Source organism: Hypanus sabinus, unplaced genomic scaffold, assembly GCF_030144855.1.
Source record: "Hypanus sabinus isolate sHypSab1 unplaced genomic scaffold, sHypSab1.hap1 scaffold_948, whole genome shotgun sequence".
In the NCBI taxonomy this organism is placed as follows: Eukaryota; Metazoa; Chordata; class Chondrichthyes; order Myliobatiformes; family Dasyatidae; genus Hypanus; species Hypanus sabinus.
Window position 1 is genome coordinate 85,097 of NW_026781802.1, and position 17,271 is coordinate 102,367.

Consider the following 17,271-nt stretch of genomic DNA (forward strand, 5'->3'; position numbering starts at 1 on the left):
TAACAGATCCGTGCACCATCCGCTTACACTGCATGAGAATAACAGCGTTAAAGAGACACGAGTTCAACAACAAAGGATGCACCTTCTGCAACCCCACCAGACATTCGTATGTTTATTCAATCACTGACCGAGTGTTGCATTTTGTCAATATCCCTGACACCTCAAACACGTCATCCTGGTATTAATGTTTTACTCACCGTCATGGTCTGGGCCAGAAATGTGTAAATCTCTGTGAATTTGTCACCACAAAGTGTTATTATTCTTTCCGAGACTCCTTGTTTACGTTACTGTTATGATCCAGCAACAATTAATATTTAATTGTGACAGGTTTTTTTTATAACAAATAAAACATTTATTAAACACTGCTAAAAAAAAACCCAAAAGTAAACAAACGACTAACTTAAACGGAAGTTGGCTGCTGTGAGGCAGCTTGAACAATTCTTAAAGCGATAATGCAGAAACAGTTCTTAAAGCGATAATGTGACACTGGAGAGACAAAAGACGGAGACATGGATAACGGTTGTAGATCAAAAGTGAGAGACGTTTTGAACGGTGGCTTCTTCCACGAGGGTTGTCCGTCTCATGTGTGAATTCCCGGCCAACCGTCCTCTTCTATTCACCAGTGACGTCATCTGAGGAAATAAATAAACAATTCATGTTGGCTCTCTTAGCAACCGGAAGGAAATAAAGTTGGTGAGTCAAAATACGGGCGATATTTCATTATTTGGCATCAGACATCGTGTTAATGAGAATTTGCAGACAATATATCTGTTTTGCAAGGCCACAGGCCCATGACAATTATTCCTCTGAAGAGCAATGACTTGCTGCCCGCCGCCGCCTGACCCCAGTCCCACAGTGTTACATGTCTCTCATCTGTTATTCACTGGGTAACTTGGATTCACTCACAGCCGGGGCTCTGCTCAACTCATCGGCTTGACAATAATGAATGTGTTCCCTTTGCAAGTTATACTTGGCATCGACAGCCTCATGTTCTGCTCACTTACCTCTTCAGATCACTGTAAACAGATCGATCGCCATAACCAGTCCCTGTTAAACGTGAGTAAATCATTGTGATTAGCGAAAGTTAATAACAAACGCAGTCTGTGAGAGAGGAGAATTGGAAGAACACCGAAAAGGACTTCCTCACATGTAACAAATCGGCTCGGAAAGACCGTGGGACAGAGGGATCAGGGTTAAGAGAGATCTTATTAGATATCGGAGGAATCGGGAGAGATCGAGAAGACCATATGACACAGGAGAATAATTTGGCCATTCGGCCCCCGCAGGATGCTTCACCATTCCATCGTAGCTGATCCGTTACACCTCTCAACCCCAATCACTTGCCTCTATATGTAATGTTTGACACCGTGTTGACGTGGATAGGTTTTCTCCATTGAGAGTAGGGGATTCAACAGTGGCTGGATGGGAGATGCCAGACAGCAGTGGTGGATAACTGTTTGTCAGTTTGGAGGCCGGTGACGAGTGGTGTGCCTCAGGGATCTCTACTGGGTCCAATGTTTGATATGTACAGTAACGATCTGGATGATGGGGTGACAAATTCGATTAGTAAATGTGCAGATGATACTAAGATAGGTGGCGTCGTGGATAATGAAATAGGTTTTCAAAGCTTGCAGAGAGATTTAGGCCAGTTAGAAGAATGGGCTGAAAGATGACAGATGAAGTTTAATGCTGATAAGTGAGAGGTGCTTCATTCTGGTAGGAATAATCCAAATAGGACATACATGGTAAATGGTAGGGCACTGAGGAATGCAATAGAACAGAGTGATGCTGCATAGTTCCCTGATGGTGGAATCTCATGCGGGTAGGGTGGTGAAGAAAGCTTTTGTTATGCTGGCCTTTATAAATCAGAGCATTGAGAATAGGAGTTGGGATGTAATGTTAAAATTGTACAAGGCATTGGTGAGGCCGAATTTGGAGTATTGCGTACAGTTCTGGTCACCGAATTATAGGAAATATATCAATAAATTAGAGAGAGTGCAGAACCGATTTACTGGGATGTTACCTGGGTTTCAGCACTTAAGTTACAGAGAAAGGTTGAACAAGTTAGGTCTCTATTCATTGGAGTGTAGAAGGTTGAAGGGGGATTTGAACGAGGTATTTAAAATTTTGAGAGGGATAGATAGAGTTGACGTGAACAGACTGTTTCAATTGAGAGTAGGGGAGATTCAAACTAGAGGACATGATTTGGGAGTTAGGGGGCAGAATTTTAAGGGAAACACGAGGGGGTATTTCTTTACTCAGAGAGTGATAGCTGTGTGGAATGAGCTTCGTGTAGAAGTAGTAGAGGCCAGTTCAGTTGTGTCATTTAAAGTAAAATTGGATAGGTATATGGACAGGAAAGGAGTGGAGGGTTATGGGCTGAGTGCGGGTCTGTGGGACTAGGTGAGAGTAAGAGTTCGGCACGGACTAGGAGGGCCGAGGTGGCCTGTTTCCGTGCTGTGATTGTTATATGGTTATATGGTTATAAGTTAGGTCTTTATTCTTTGGAGCGTAGAAGGTTCAGGGGGACTTTATAGAGGTATTTAAATTATGTGGGGTATTGATGGAGGTTGACATGGATAGGCTTTCCCATTCAGAGTAGGGTAGATTCAAGCAAAAGGACATGAGTTGAGAGGTAGTGGGCAAAAGTTAAAGGATAACACGAGAAGGAATTTCTCTACTCAGAGTGCTATCTGTGTGGAACGAGCTTCCAGTAGAAGTGGTAGAAGCAGTTTCGGTATTGTCATTTAAAGTAAAATTGGATAGGTATATGGACAGGAAAGGAATGGAGGTTTATGGGCTGAGTGCGGGTCAGTGGGACTAGGTGAGAGTAATCGTTCGGCACGGACTAGAAAGGCCGAGATGGTCTGTTTCCGTGCTATAATCGTTATATAGTTATATGGTTATATAAGTATTTATTGAGGACCTCCCTCACTTCCACAGCCTCCAGGCATATCTTCCCAAATCGGTCCAACCTTCACTGCTGACATCCTATTGTTCCTCACATAATTGAAGAATGCCTTGGGGTTTTCCTTTACCCTACTCGCCAAGGCCTTCTCATGCCCCCATCTTGCTCTTCTCAGCTCCTTCTTAAACTCCTTTCTTGCTACCCTATATTCCTCAATAGACCCATCTGATCCTTGCTTCCTCAACCTCATGTATGCTGCCTTCTTCCACCTGACTGGATTTTCCACTTCACTTGTCACCCATGTTTTCTTCACCCTACCATTCTTTGTCTTTTTCACCGGTACAAATTAATCCCTAACATCCTGCAAGAGATCCCTAAACATTGACCACATGTCCATAGTACATTTCCTTGCAAAAACATCATCCCAATTCACACCCGCAAGTTCTAGACTTATACCCTCATTATTTGCCCTTCCCCAATTAAAAATTTTCCTGTCCTCTCTAAATCTATCCTTTTCCATGATAATGTTAAAGGCCAGGGAGCGGTGATTACTGTTCCCCAGATGCTCACCCATCGAGAGATCTGTGACCTGAGTCAGTTTCGGTATCGTCATTTAAAGTAAAAATTGGATAGGTATATGGACAGGAAAGGAATGGAGGTTTATGGGCTGAATGCGTGTCAGTGGAACTTGGTGAGAGTGAGCGTTCGGCACGGACTAGAAGGGCCAAGATGGCGTATTTCCGTACTGTAATTGTTATATGATTTGTATCATCTCCTTATTATAGTGACTGCAATCATCTCGGTGTCCTGACACTGACGTACTGACGGTGTGCTCCAAAGTGCAGACAAACACATAATACTTCATGAGTTCATTCACCATTTCTGTCCCCCATTGCTGCTACTACAATATCATTCCTGCTGTAGAATATTGTTCTCAATTATGGTTACCTCATTATAGGAAGGATGCGGAAGCTATGGAGAGGGTGCAGAGGAGATTTACAAGGATGTGGCCTAGTTTGGAGAACAGGTCATATGAAGTACGGTTAGCAGAGCTGGGACTTTTCTCTTTGGAGCGTAGAAGAATGACAGGGGAATTGATAGAGGACTACAAGATTATAAGAGGGATAGATGGGGTTGATAGTCTTTTACACAGAGGTTTGTGAGTGCCTGGAATGACTTGGCAGGTATGGTTGTGGAGGTTAAAACATTAGGGGTATTTAAAATCCTCTTGGACAGGCACACGAATGAAAGAAAAATAAAGGGTTTTGGGGTAGTGTGGGTTTAATACTTTTTTTAAAAGATTAAATGGGTCGGCACAACATGGAGGATTGAAGGGACTGTACTTTGCTGTAGTGTTCTGTGGTTCCGTGGTTCTATGCCTCACTGCAGGTTCTGTTTCTTACTGTGTGAAGTAGAAACTATTACTTTAAAAACGAATTGACGCAAGTAATTTTCTGACCGTGTAAGTGGAGTTTCCATCTTCTGCATTGTTACTTGTGTCCTGGAAAGAAAACATTACGTGTTATTATTGTTGGAAAGAGAGAAAAAAGCTATTTTATCGTGACGTTTAACCAATTGAGCGACAATTGTATTTTCACTCTCGCATATAAACACTGAGGGTGTCAATTTTCACATCCACTGCTGCCTGGAGCAATATTGCACCGTTGGCCGTGCGAGGGACTTTGTGTTTATGATTCAGCGTGAGTCTTGTGGCCTCAGGCTGTTTACCGTAGGCTGTTATTTCTGTTAAACGGTCACAGAGATCTCTGTTGTTCAGAGACAGAAACGTACAAACTTGACCCTGGCTTCACCCTGTGTGTGATTGTGGAGTCTCCGCCGTTACTCACATTGATCGGACATTATAAAATACACCTTTATGAAATACGTTACAGCAGGGATACAATACGATTTTGCAGCATTAACAGAATTTATTAATCCGTTTACGTTTTGTGGCGAGACCCTTCCACTGGGCTGGGAAGGGGTTAGGAAGAGGATTGAAAAAAATGCTGGGGAGGGGAACGCGGACTGGCTGGGAGCTGAAAGGTGAGGCCTGATGAATGGGAACGGGAAAGGCTGAAGAAAAAGTGATCAGATTGCTGATGCGAGTGTGCCACAGGAGAATGGGAAGAAGGAGGGGCGCCAGGGAGAGTTGATGGGCAGGTGAAGTCAAGAGATAAGAGGCCAGAGTGGACAGAGAAGAAGAGGGAATTGAACGGAAATACCAGTGGGATAAGGTCGTCAGGTCTGGGTCTACTTTGCGGAATTTAATGTCTTGTTTCTCAATTAACTGAAAAGGAGATCCGGGATGGATCATCCAGGATCTTATTAAATGCCGAAAGGCCCGATGGAAACCTCCGATCTTATATCCCCTTTGCGAAACAATGACTAAGATCAGCTCCAGCCTACCTGTTCATTCCTTGGGAAGTTTTCGTAGTTTGGTGATGCGTTCACGGTCTCTGTGTCCAAGGGGCCTGTGGGAACAAAACGGATTTGTCACAACTGTGCAGAGCGTCGGGAGCCCTTGTTGAACACAGCAGACGTCAACCCGGCCCAGAACAAAATGCCATTAACAGCATGAACTTCCTTCCCACCCATCGCCGGACCAGGAAGTGAGGGCCGATATTGATCAATATGAAGAGAAATTAAATTGGATGAACTACCATTCCATCTCTCCGCTGATATTGTAATATTGAGCAGAATTTTCTAACTTAACTAAATGGAAAACACAACGGCAGAAGTCGCATAATTCGTGACCATTCGCTCGGATGAAAACCTCCATCTTCCCTGCACTATGAGCTCCTAAAGTTAAATCAGATGTTTAAATTTCCACGGGCTCAGCAATGGAACAGTTAAAAACGGAGTTCACTCACTTGTTCTTCCGGAATTGATGCTCGTATCGAGTTTGGATTGCGGTGGATCTTTGATCCTGAACAGACAGAAACAAAGATCAATACATGAATCCGGCGAGATGTCACTTTCCTGCACTGGTACACCGAACGAGAACGGCTCCTGTAATTCCATTTGATCCTCTCTAGAATTCGCTTTCACTGCACTGGTTATCAGATGCCCGATTCCAGTCACCGTAATGGGTAAAGTGGAGAAAATTGCCCGGGCCTTTTTGACACACTCAGCTTTCCACACAAACATTGCTGCACGCAAACCTCTTTCAGAGAGACGTTCAAATGTCAGACAAACAACTCCGGCGTGAATGCGGAATGCTGGTTCGGTCCGCAGATGCCCCTGAATCCGAGCAGAAGCCGTTTCCGCCGAAATTCTCAAACACTAATTAAAGGTAGAAATGAGATTCGGAGAGAAATGCGTTTACCCTCCCGTTTTCCTCGCGATCAACCATCCGCTGACTCCGCCGATCAGGCCCACGCCAATGAAGCCAAGTACAATGCCCACCATCGCGCCAGAGGTGAGGGTACAACTTTCATCTGTTTTTGCTCCTAACACAGAAAACAAACATCAATCTTACATTGCGAAAACACATCTTATTTTTTTCAGAAATGGTGACTGATCCACGCTCTGAATCGTTCCGGACGCTGTCTCGACATTGAACATTGGTTTGGTCCAATATTCTGACATCATGTCGATGCCATTCGTCTGTAATCGATAAAGACAACATAGAGTTCAACTCACCGCGCAAGGAGATCTGGGAATCACCTGCTTCCGGAGAGGGGTGAACAGGAAAGGTAAAATGAATGAACGCCAATTCAGCTACTGGAAATGGTCATTCAATTTGTCACTAAGATAAAAAAAAAACCCAGTCGCGGCTCTTCCACATTTTCTGACTGTATGACGCCCACGCAGAATGCCTGCCATCCATTACTACTGTGTTCCTTCTGTAACCGATCAACCCACGCAGCCAAGCTTCTCTCGGCCCCGTGAATCCTGACTTTCCGAATGATCTCATCGTTGGGAACCTGGTCCAACACCTCACTGAAATCCTGATACATCACTGCTCTACAGTTCATCTCCCCCGATGTTGCCCTGTCGGTTTCGAGCTGTGCTTGTGTTTCTACCCACGGTGTTCTCAAACCAGGAATATAATTCATCCGTTCTCACGGAAGTTCTGAATTTAAATTAGTGGGTGGCTTGTGAATGGCGAAGTCATTTTTATTCACTACTTTTGGTTCAATGCTCGTGATGTCGTTCAGGGTCTTCTTTTAAATCGATTATTACTTTAATCTGATCAGCCATTTACAAGTAAGAGACAATGTATGGAGTGTGGAGAGAGTGAGAGGGAAATGGTTTGGATCTTTGATCATCGGGTTTACACGGAGAAATGAGAGACTCATTCAGTCACCTTGTGCGGTAACATGGACAGTGAGGTTACTGCTCCTCTTGGTTACGTCGTTAGTAACCCGACATGTATAACACCCCACGTTAACCGAGCTCATTGACACAAGGGTGAGTTCCTGCCCTGTCTGCAGGAGATTGTTCCCGTTGTACCATGCATATATACCCCAGGGGACTGACAGAGCAAAGCAAGTTAATGTCAGGTTTGACACAATATTGGACACAACTGGACGCTCCGGTACAATTCTGACCTTCTCTGGTCCATCTGTAAAATAAAAATAAATATATTGATTAGAGTAATTTCCTGGTTGATCCGGGATATTCTTACATTCTCTGTTCCATCTCTACAAAGAGAACACATGTTAATAAATGTACTATCCGATACAAAAGAATGCGGTTGACCAACTGTGGACTTACAGTAAACTTGCACGTAGGTCTCTCCAGCGCCACTGCTGATGGAGTTGCTGGCGATACACTTGTACGTCCCTGCGTCATTTCTGTTCACACCGATTATAGTCAGTTTCGCCCTGTCGGGAAATGTAAATATTCTGCCGTTTTCCTGGATGGGTTGGTTATCCTTGAACCATGTCCGTGTCTGAACAGCGCCCGACGCGTCACAACTCAGTGCGATGGTATCGAGGTTTACCAGGGGAGTGGAATTATTGGTCACCACATTAACCCCGGTCACTGCCACTGGATCTAAAATTGAATTTCAAATGGAGTTACAATTGTTTTCAGCGACATCATGTTCATAACAATTGGTTCGCCAACTCAAGATGCCTTTCTCTGTAAATACAACCAAACTGCAAATTGTTTTACACTTGGTTTTCTCTGCACGTTCAGAAAATTTATGTGTCTCCAACTCAATATCGTCGCCATTCCTGTCTCTTATCCTCATGTGTTTCGATATCAGGTCAGATCGCCGATGGAATGAAATTCCGGCAGAGTTTAAAGTTTTACTGTTGTTTTTCGGGGGACTAAGCAACTTGGCTAGAGTTTACTTGTCCTCTTGAACAAATGAGAACAAGCGTGTCTCCCCGTATACTCTGTCTTTACACATCTTATAAGACTTACAAAATTAGTCCTATAATATTGAAGGCAACATTGTATCACGGCGGAAAGGTTACAGCCGGGTGTTTGAAGTCCAAGGATACATATTGTATCGAAAGTACCGGCAGGAGGACAAGCGGGTCGACGTTGCTGTGCTGGTGAAAAATGAAGTTAACTTATTAGAAAGCGGTGAAAGTGGGTCGGAATGTATTAAACCGATGTGCAGAGAGCTGTGGAACAGCGAGGGTAAAAGTCCCTGATGGGAATTGCACAGACACCGCTAAACAGAACAAAGATGCGGCCTAAAACTACAACGTGTGATGGAAAATGCATGTCAAAAGGGCATTGTTACAATAAGTAAGGAGGGATTTCAATAGGAAGATAGATTGGGAAAATCAGGTTGGTGCTGGATTCCAGCTGGGCGATCTTGTAGAGTGCCTGCGAGCTGGGGATTCAAGGCAGCTGATGGTTGAGCCCAGTAGAGGATCATCTATTCCGGATGTGATGTTGAGCAAAGATCCAGAATTGGATAGAGACCTTAAGGGAAAAGTAAACAAACAACTACAAGATGTTGTTTATAATAGGATCGAATTCACCCTGAAATTTGTGATGGAGAAGCTGAAGTCACATGTATCAGTATAGCAATGGGGTAAATTGAATTACAGACTCACGGGACGGGAGTTGGCCAGAACTGTTTGGAAAGGAGTCGATCATTAAGGGTTATGTCTCAGGGTACTTGGAGGCACGTGATAAAATTGGCCGCAGTCAGCATCCCAAAGCGGGAAATCTTGCCTGAACAATCCTTTGGAATTCGTTGAATAATGGATGTGGAGAGGATGCTTCCTATAGTGGGGGAGTCTAGTACCAGAGGACACACATAGAGGGATGTGGAGAGGATGTTTCTTATAGTGGGAGAGTCTAGGACCAGTGGACACAGATAGAGTAGATGTGGAGAGGATATTTCCTAGAGTGGGGACGTCTAGGACCAGAGGACACAGATAGAGTGGATGTGGAGAGGATGGTTCCTGTAGTGGGGGAGTCTAGGATCAGACGACACAGATAGAGTGGATGTGGAGAGGATGTTTCCTATAGTGGGTGAGTCTAGGACCAGAGGACACAGATAGAGTGGATGTGGAGAGGATGTTTCCTATAGTGGGGGAGTCTAGGACCAGAGGACACAGATAGAGTGGATGTGGAGAGGATGTTTCCTATAGTGGGGGAGTCTAGGACCAGAGGACACAGATAGAGTGGATGTGGAGAGGATGTTTCCTATAGTGGGGGAGTCTAGTACCAGAGGACACACATAGAGGGATGTGGAGAGGATGTTTCTTATAGTGGGAGAGTCTAGTACCAGAGGACACACATAGAGGGATGTGGAGAGGATGTTTCTTATAGTGGGAGAGTCTAGGACCAGTGGACACAGATAGAGTAGATGTGGAGAGGATATTTCCTAGAGTGGGGACGTCTAGGACCAGAGGACACAGATAGAGTGGATGTGGAGAGGATGGTTCCTGTAGTGGGGGAGTCTAGGATCAGACGACACAGATAGAGCGGATGTGGAGAGGATGTTTCCTATAGTGGGTGAGTCTAGGACCAGAGGACACAGATAGAGTGGATGTGGAGAGGATGTTTCCTATAGTGGGGGAGTCTAGGACCAGAGGACACAGATGGAGTGGATGTGGAGAGGATGTTTCCTATAGTGGGGGAGTCTAGTACCAGTGGACACAGATAGAGTAGATGTGGAGAGGATATTTCCTAGAGTGGGGACGTCTAGGACCAGAGGACACAGATAGAGTGGATGTGGAGAGGAAGTTTCCTACAGTGGGGAGTCTAGGACCAGAGGACACAGATAGAGTGGATGTGAACAGGATGCTACCAAGAGTGGATGATTATGTACCTATAGTTTCCTATAGAGAGGATGATTCCTGTGTTAGGAGAGTCAATGTCAAGGTGACAGAGCTAAAAATAGAGAATCATCATTTCAGAACGGAGCTGAAAAGGTATTTTTTCAGAAGAGGTTGTAAATCCGTGGAATTGTTTGCCACAAGCAGGGGTTGAGACCAAGTGTTTATGTATAATTAACGCAGAGGTTGATGGATTTTCTATTGGTCAGGGCATCAAGGAATACAGGGAGAAGGCGGTGTTAGCATTCATTTCATGTGGACGGGATTGTAAAAGCAATTATGTGAACTTTCAACTTTTTAAGCACCAGTGAGGCATCAGCTGGAGTATTGTGAGCAGATTTGGGGCACTGTTCTTGGAAAGGATGTGTTAAAACTCAAAGGCTTCAAAGGAAGTTCGCTCACATGAGTCTATTGTTTTCATATGACGAACATTTGATGCTTTGGGTCTGTATTCACAGGAATTCAGAAGAATGAGGGGTGAACTGATAGACAGTTTCCTTCCTCTCAACTCTCAGCACATGCATTATCGGGTAAGGGGCCAAAAACTTCTCACAATACTCCAACTGAGGCCTCACCAGAGCTTTATAAACTTTAAATATTACATGGTGACTTTTATATTCTTGTCCTCTTGAAATGAATGCTAGCATCGCATTTCCCTTCCTCACAACAGACTCAACCTCTAAATTAACCTTTAGACAATCCTACACAGAGGACTGCAGAATGCTGTCAATATTCTGGTCGCCTCACTACAAGAAGGAATTGGAAGCCATCGAAAGGGTTCAGAGGAAATTTACAAGGTTGTTGCCTGGGTTAGGGAGCATGGCTTATGAGAATAGGTTGAGTGAACTCGGCCTCTTCTCCTCGGAGGGGTGGATGATGAGAGGTGACCTGATGGAGCTGTACAAAATGGTGAGATGCATTGATCTTGTGTATAGTCAGAGGCTTTTCCCCAGGGATGAAATGGATGCCACAAGAGGAAACATGTTTAAGCTGCTGGGGAGTACGTACAGAGGAGATATCAGGGGTAAGTTTTTTACTCAGAGAGTGGTGAGTGCGTGGAATGGGCTGCAGGCAAAGTGGTGGAGGTGGGTACGATAGGGGCTTTAAAGAGACTTTTGGATAGGTACGTGGAGCTTAGAAAAATGGAGGTTAAATGTAAGCCTGGCAAATTCTAAGGCAGGGACATGTTCGGTACAAACTTGTGGGCCGAAGGGCCTGTATTGTGCTGTCGGTGTTCTATGTTTCTATACTGTCATAGACATGTGGGCAGCACTGGGGAGGATATACCAGTGAGGCCTCGCCTGGAGTATTCTGAGCAGATTTGGGGCACTGTTCCTGGAAAGGATGTGTTGAAACTGAAGGGCTTCAAAGGAAGTTCACTCACATGAGTCTATTGTTTTCATATGACGAACATTTGATGCTTTGGGTCTGTATTCACTGGAATTCAGAAGAATGAGGGGTGACCTGATAACAGTTTCCTTCCTCTCAGCTCTTCTGGATTCTAGTGAATACAGGCTCAGAGACATTAAAGGCTCATATTATGACAAGTCATTCAATCCTGGAATCATTTCCGTGAATCCCCTTTGAACCCTCACTAATTTTAGCACATGCATTCTCGGGTAAGGGGCCAAAAACTGCTCACAATACTCCAATTGAGGCTTCACCGGAGCTTTATAAACTTTCAATATTATATGGTGACTTTTATATTCTTGTCCTCTTGAAATGAATGCTAGCATCGCATTTCCCTTCCTCACAACAGACTCAACCTCTACATTAACCTTGAGACAATCCTACTGACAAGTCCCTGTGCACATCATTCTCTTTTGTTGTTTGCCACAAGAGGAAGCAGGTTTAAGCTGCTGGGGAGTACGTACAGAGGAGATGCCAGGGGTAAGTTTTTGTACTCAGAGAGAGGTGATTGCTTGCAATGGGCTGCCGGCAACGTGGTGGAGGCGGATACGATAGGGGCTTTAAAGAGACTTTTGGATAGGCACGTGGAGATTAGAAAAATGAAAGTTATATGTAAGCCGGGCAAATTCTAAGGCAGGGACATGTTCGGTACAAACTTGTGGGCCGAAGGGCCTGTATTGTGCTATACTGTTTCTATACTGTCATAGACATGTGGGCAGCACTGGGGAGGATAGCGTCGTTCAACTTTGAGGTATATGATTAAGAATTAATCAGTTCCAGCTGACTTAAGAAACAGTCCGTTTTCAAAAAAAGAGTAAAATACAGCACAAGTGATTACTTGATGGACTTGAAGACGAAACTGACATCCGGCACGGGCAAGTGCGAGCAGCCTGCAAACAGAAACGGCGACACACAGCCACGCACAACAGTGAGAACTGAACAGTCCGAGAGCAGGTCTGGCAGAGTTCACTGGAGTCCAGGTTCTGCGACCACCGGAAAGGTTTTCTTTCACCACAGGAATAAAATGAAAGTTATAGTCCGAGATCGCATGACTCTGTCTCACTTACCAGTGACACGCAGAATGACGGTCGCTGAGGTTTGGGGGCTACTAGCTGGCGACGTACCCCCAACGGCGACATTTATCTCGCTGTGCTCAACGATAGTAGTAAACTGCTGGGACTCACCTGAGAAAGAGAAAATCATATGAGGGAAAAGCGACAGACGCGGAAAGACTTGGGATCTGTACTTAACACAATCTGTACAGATATCAGGGATCTGTTGAGAACTCAGTAAGATCGATTATTATAATCTCATCTTCATTTCTTATAACCCGAACTTCATGCCTCCTACTACCCGCCACTCTGATGGTTATCCGCCACTGAGGGTTCGAGAGAGTGACCCTCACCCGCCGTTATGTGGAGACAAAGAACGAGAGCTGCGAAGGCCAGTCCCGACATCCCGAGAGAGCAGCGCCGATCTCTGTTACACTCGGAGACTGAGCCGCGCTTCCTGGTTTGCGGGTCAGATATCTGGATTCTGACGTCACAAGCGTCAACAGGGCAAGGTTACAATAAGTAAGGAGGGATTTCAATAGGAAGATAGATTGGGAAAATCAGGTTGGTGCTGGATTCCAGCTGGGCGATCTTGTAGAGTGCCTGCGAGCTGGGGATTCAAGGCAGCTGATGGTTGAGCCCAGTAGAGGATCATCTATTCCGGATGTGATGTTGAGCAAAGATCCAGAATTGGATAGAGACCTTAAGGGAAATGTAAACAAACAACTACAAGATGTTGTTTATAATAGGATCGAATTCACCCTGAAATTTGCGAAGGAGAAGCTGAAGTCACATGTATCAGTATAGCAATGGGTTAAATTGAATTACAGACTCACGGGACGGGAGTTGGCCAGAACTGTTTGGAAAGGAGTCGATCATTAAGGGTTATGTCTCAGGGCACTTGGAGGCATGTGATAAAATTGGCTGCAGTCAGCATCCCAAAGCGGGAAATCTTGCCTGAACAATCCTTTGGAATTCTTTGAATAATGGATGTGGAGAGGATGCTTCCTATAGTGGGGGAGTCTAGTACCAGAGGACACACACAGTGTGGATGTGGAGAGGATTTTTCCCATAGTTGGAGAGTCTAGAACCAGTGGACACAGACAGAGTGGATGCGGAGAAGATGTTTCCTATAGTGGGGGAGTCTAGGACCAGAGGACACAGATAGAGTGGATGTGGAGAGGATGTTTCCTACAGTGGGGGAGTCTAGGACCAGTGGACACAGATAGAGTGGATGTGTAGAGGATATTTCCTATAGTGGGAGAGTCTAGGACCAGTGGACACAGATAGAGTGGATGTGGAGAGGATGTTTCCTATACTGGGGGAGTCTCGGACCAGAGGACACAGAGTGGATGTGGAGAGGATGTTTCCTATAGTGGGGGAGTCTAGGACCAGAGGACACAGATAGAGTGGATGTGGAGAGGATGTTTCCTATAGTGGGGGCGTCTCGGACCAGAGGACACAGATAGTGTGGATGTGAACAGGATGCTTCCTATAGTGGATGATTATGTACCTATAGTTTCCTATAGAGAGGATGATTCCTGTGGTGGGAGAGTCAATGTCAAGGTGACAGAGCTAAAAATAGAGAATCCTCATTTCAGAACGGAGCTGAAAAGGTATTTCTTCAGCAGAGGTTGTAAATCCGTGGAATTGTTTGCCACAAGCAGGGGTTGAGACCAAGTGTTTATGTATAATTAACGCAGAGTTTGATAGATTTTCTATTGGTCAGGGCATCAAGGAATACAGGGAGAAGGCGGTGTTAGCATTCATTTCATGTGGACGGGATTGTAAAAACAAAGACGTGACCTTTCAACTGTTTAAGCACCAGTGAGGCCTCACCTGGAGTATTGTGAGCAGATTTGGGGCACTGTTCCTGGAAAGGATGTGTTGAAACTGAAAGGATTCAAAGGAAGTTCACTCACATGAGTCTATTGTTCTCATATGACGAGCATTTGATGCTTTGGGTCTGTATTCACTGGAATTCAGAGGAATGAGGGGTGACCTGATAGACAGTTTCCTTCCTCTCATCTCTTCTGGATTCTAGTGAATACAGGCTCAGAGTCATTAAGGGGTCATATTATGACAAGTCATTCAATTCTGGAATCATTTCCGTGAACCCTTTTTGAACCCTCACTAATTTCAGCACATGCATTCTCGGGTAAGGGGCCAAAAACCGCTCACAATACTCCAATTGAGGCTTCACCGGAGCTTTATAAACTTTCAATATTATATGGTGACTTTTATATTCTTGTCCTCTTGAAATGAATGCTAGCATCGCATTTCCCTTCCTCACAAGAGACTCAACCTCTACATTAACCTTGAGACAATCCTACACAGAGGACTGACAAGTCCCTTTGCACATCATTCTCTTTTGTTGTTTGCCACAAGAGGAAGCAGGTTTAAGCTGCTGGGGAGTACGTTCAGAGGAGATGTCAGGGGTAAGTTTTTGTACTCGGAGAGAGGTGATTGCGTGCAATGGGCTGCCGGCAACGTGGTGGAGGCGGATACGATAGGGGCTTTAAAGAGACTTTTGGATAGGTACGTGGAGATTAGAAAAATGTAGGTTATATGTAAGCCGGGCAAATCCTAAGGCAGGGACATGTTCGGTACAAACTTGTGGGCCGAAGGGCCTGTATTGTGCTGTCGGTGTTCTATGTTTCTATACTGTCATAGACATGTGGGCAGCACTGGGGAGGATAGCGTCGTTCAACTTTGAGGTATATGATTAAGAATTAATCAGTTCCAGCTGACTTAAGAAACAGTCCGTTTTCAAAAAAAAGAGTAAAATACAGCACAAGTGATTACTTGATGTCCTTGAAGACGAAACTGACATCCGGCACGGGCAAGTGCGAGCAGCCTGCAAACAGAAACGGCGACACACAGCCACGCACAACAGTGAGAACTGAACAGTCCGAGAGCAGGTCTGGCAGAGTTCACTGGAGTCCAGGTTCTGCGACCACCGGAAAGGTTGTAGTGTATTCTTTCACCACAGGAGTAAAATGAAAGTTATAGTCCGAGATCGCATGACTCTGTCTCACTTACCAGTGACACGTAGAGTGACGGTCGCTGAGGTTTGGGGGCTACTAGCTGGCGACGTACCCCCAACGGCGACATTTATCTCGCTGTGCTCAACGATAGTAGTAAACTGCTGGGACTCACCTGAGAAAGAGAAAATCATATGAGGGAAAAGCGACAGACGCGGGTAGACTTGTGATCTGTACTTAACACAATCTGTACAGATACCAGGGATCTGTTGAGAACTCAGTAAGATCGATTATTATAATCTCATCTTCATTCATTATAACCTGATCTTCATGCCTCCGACCACCCGCTACTCTGATGGTTATCCGCCACTGAGGGTTCGGGAGAGTGACCCTCACCCGCCGTTATGTGGAGACAAAGAACGAGAGCTGCGAAGGCCAGTCCCGACATCCCGAGAGAGCAGCGCCGATCTCTGTTACACTCGGAGACTGAGCCCCACTTCCTGGTTTGCGGGTCAGATATCTGGATTCTGACGTCACAAGCGGCAGCGCTGATTGGATCAGAGAGTCTGTACTTTGCTCAAATCTACGTCAAATCCTGTGTGCTGTTCTACAACTATCTGCTGCTGTGTGGAATCCGATAATGATCTCAAAGAGAGTTTGTCTCACCCAACGACATGAAGAGAAAGGGAGAGAGTAAAGTGAACGTCATCCGCGCGATCCCGAGAGAGCGGCGCCTGTCTCTGTTACATTCGGAGACTGAGCCTCATTTCCTGGTCTCCATGAGAGATCCCGAGAGCCCGTTATCTGAAAAACCGGAGCTGACTGGAGCGCAAAGCGAGAAGGCGGAGAATGAACGAACCTAAAACGCTAGAGAAGCAGAAGGCTATTCGGCCCTCGATGCTCTGGTGTTGTCCTGTACCAGATCATGTGGAAATTTCCTCAAAACTACCTCCCTCCGGGATAGGTAGACTGGCTGAGTGTTGTCGCCGCAATAATCTTGCACACAGAGACAGCAAGACCAAGGATGTGACTGTGAACGCCGCGAAGGAGAAGTCGGGAGATCACACACAATGAGAGTCCTCATTGAAGGGTCGGCGGTGGTGAGGGTGAGCAGGTTTAAGCTCCTTCTGAGAGAATCTCTGCTTGGCCTCACATAGTTATACATTCACAAAGAAAGGCACGTCAGCGGCTGTATTCCATCAGGTGATAGAAACATAGAAACGGAGAAAGCCTACAACACAATGAAGGCCCTTCGGCCCACAAAGCTTGAAGAGATTTGGTATGGGTATGTCACCAAAAACTGGGAAATGTTCGCACATGCAAGGCGGAGAGTATTCTGACAGTTTCCATCACCGTCTGGTGTGCAGGCTGCAATGCACAGGATCGGCACAGATTGCAGAGGCTTGTGTACAACAATCACATTCATCACAGTGCAAGCCTCTTCATAATCGAGAAAATCTTCAAAAGCTGGTTCCTCAGGAATACCAGGTCCATAATTAAGGGTGATTACCGTCAGGTATATGCTCTTGTCCCATTACAACCATTCGGGATATACAACCTTCCTATTAGTACAAAACGGAATATGCTTTCTTCCCATTGCCACCATCCGGGATATATTCTCGTGTCCTTATCGCCATCCGGAAGGTAGGTACATGAGCCGG

The 17,271-nt window shown here is 45.3% G+C and overlaps 1 protein-coding gene across 3 annotated transcripts; it reads right to left on the minus strand.

The window, feature by feature from the left end:
- Nucleotides 1–382: 382 nt before the first annotated feature.
- Nucleotides 383–16,077, minus strand: LOC132390545 (carcinoembryonic antigen-related cell adhesion molecule 5-like). Of its 3 annotated transcripts, none has more exons than XM_059963158.1 (9): nucleotides 16,007–16,077; nucleotides 15,669–15,785; nucleotides 12,642–12,758; nucleotides 7,628–7,909; nucleotides 6,234–6,357; nucleotides 5,779–5,834; nucleotides 5,315–5,379; nucleotides 4,368–4,409; nucleotides 383–632 (listed from the first exon to the last, which is right to left on the minus strand). In XM_059963158.1, coding segments are annotated over exons 1-5 (570 nt in total). In that variant the 5' UTR covers nucleotides 16,059–16,077; the 3' UTR covers nucleotides 383–632; nucleotides 4,368–4,409; nucleotides 5,315–5,379; nucleotides 5,779–5,834; nucleotides 6,234–6,355. The 3 variants fall into 3 exon arrangements, with proteins under 3 accessions (XP_059819141.1, XP_059819140.1, XP_059819142.1); XM_059963157.1 differs by having other exon boundaries at nucleotides 6,234–7,475; XM_059963159.1 differs by lacking the exons at nucleotides 12,642–12,758; nucleotides 15,669–15,785; nucleotides 16,007–16,077 and having other exon boundaries at nucleotides 7,628–7,753.
- Between the last annotated feature and the right edge of the window lie 1,194 nt (nucleotides 16,078–17,271).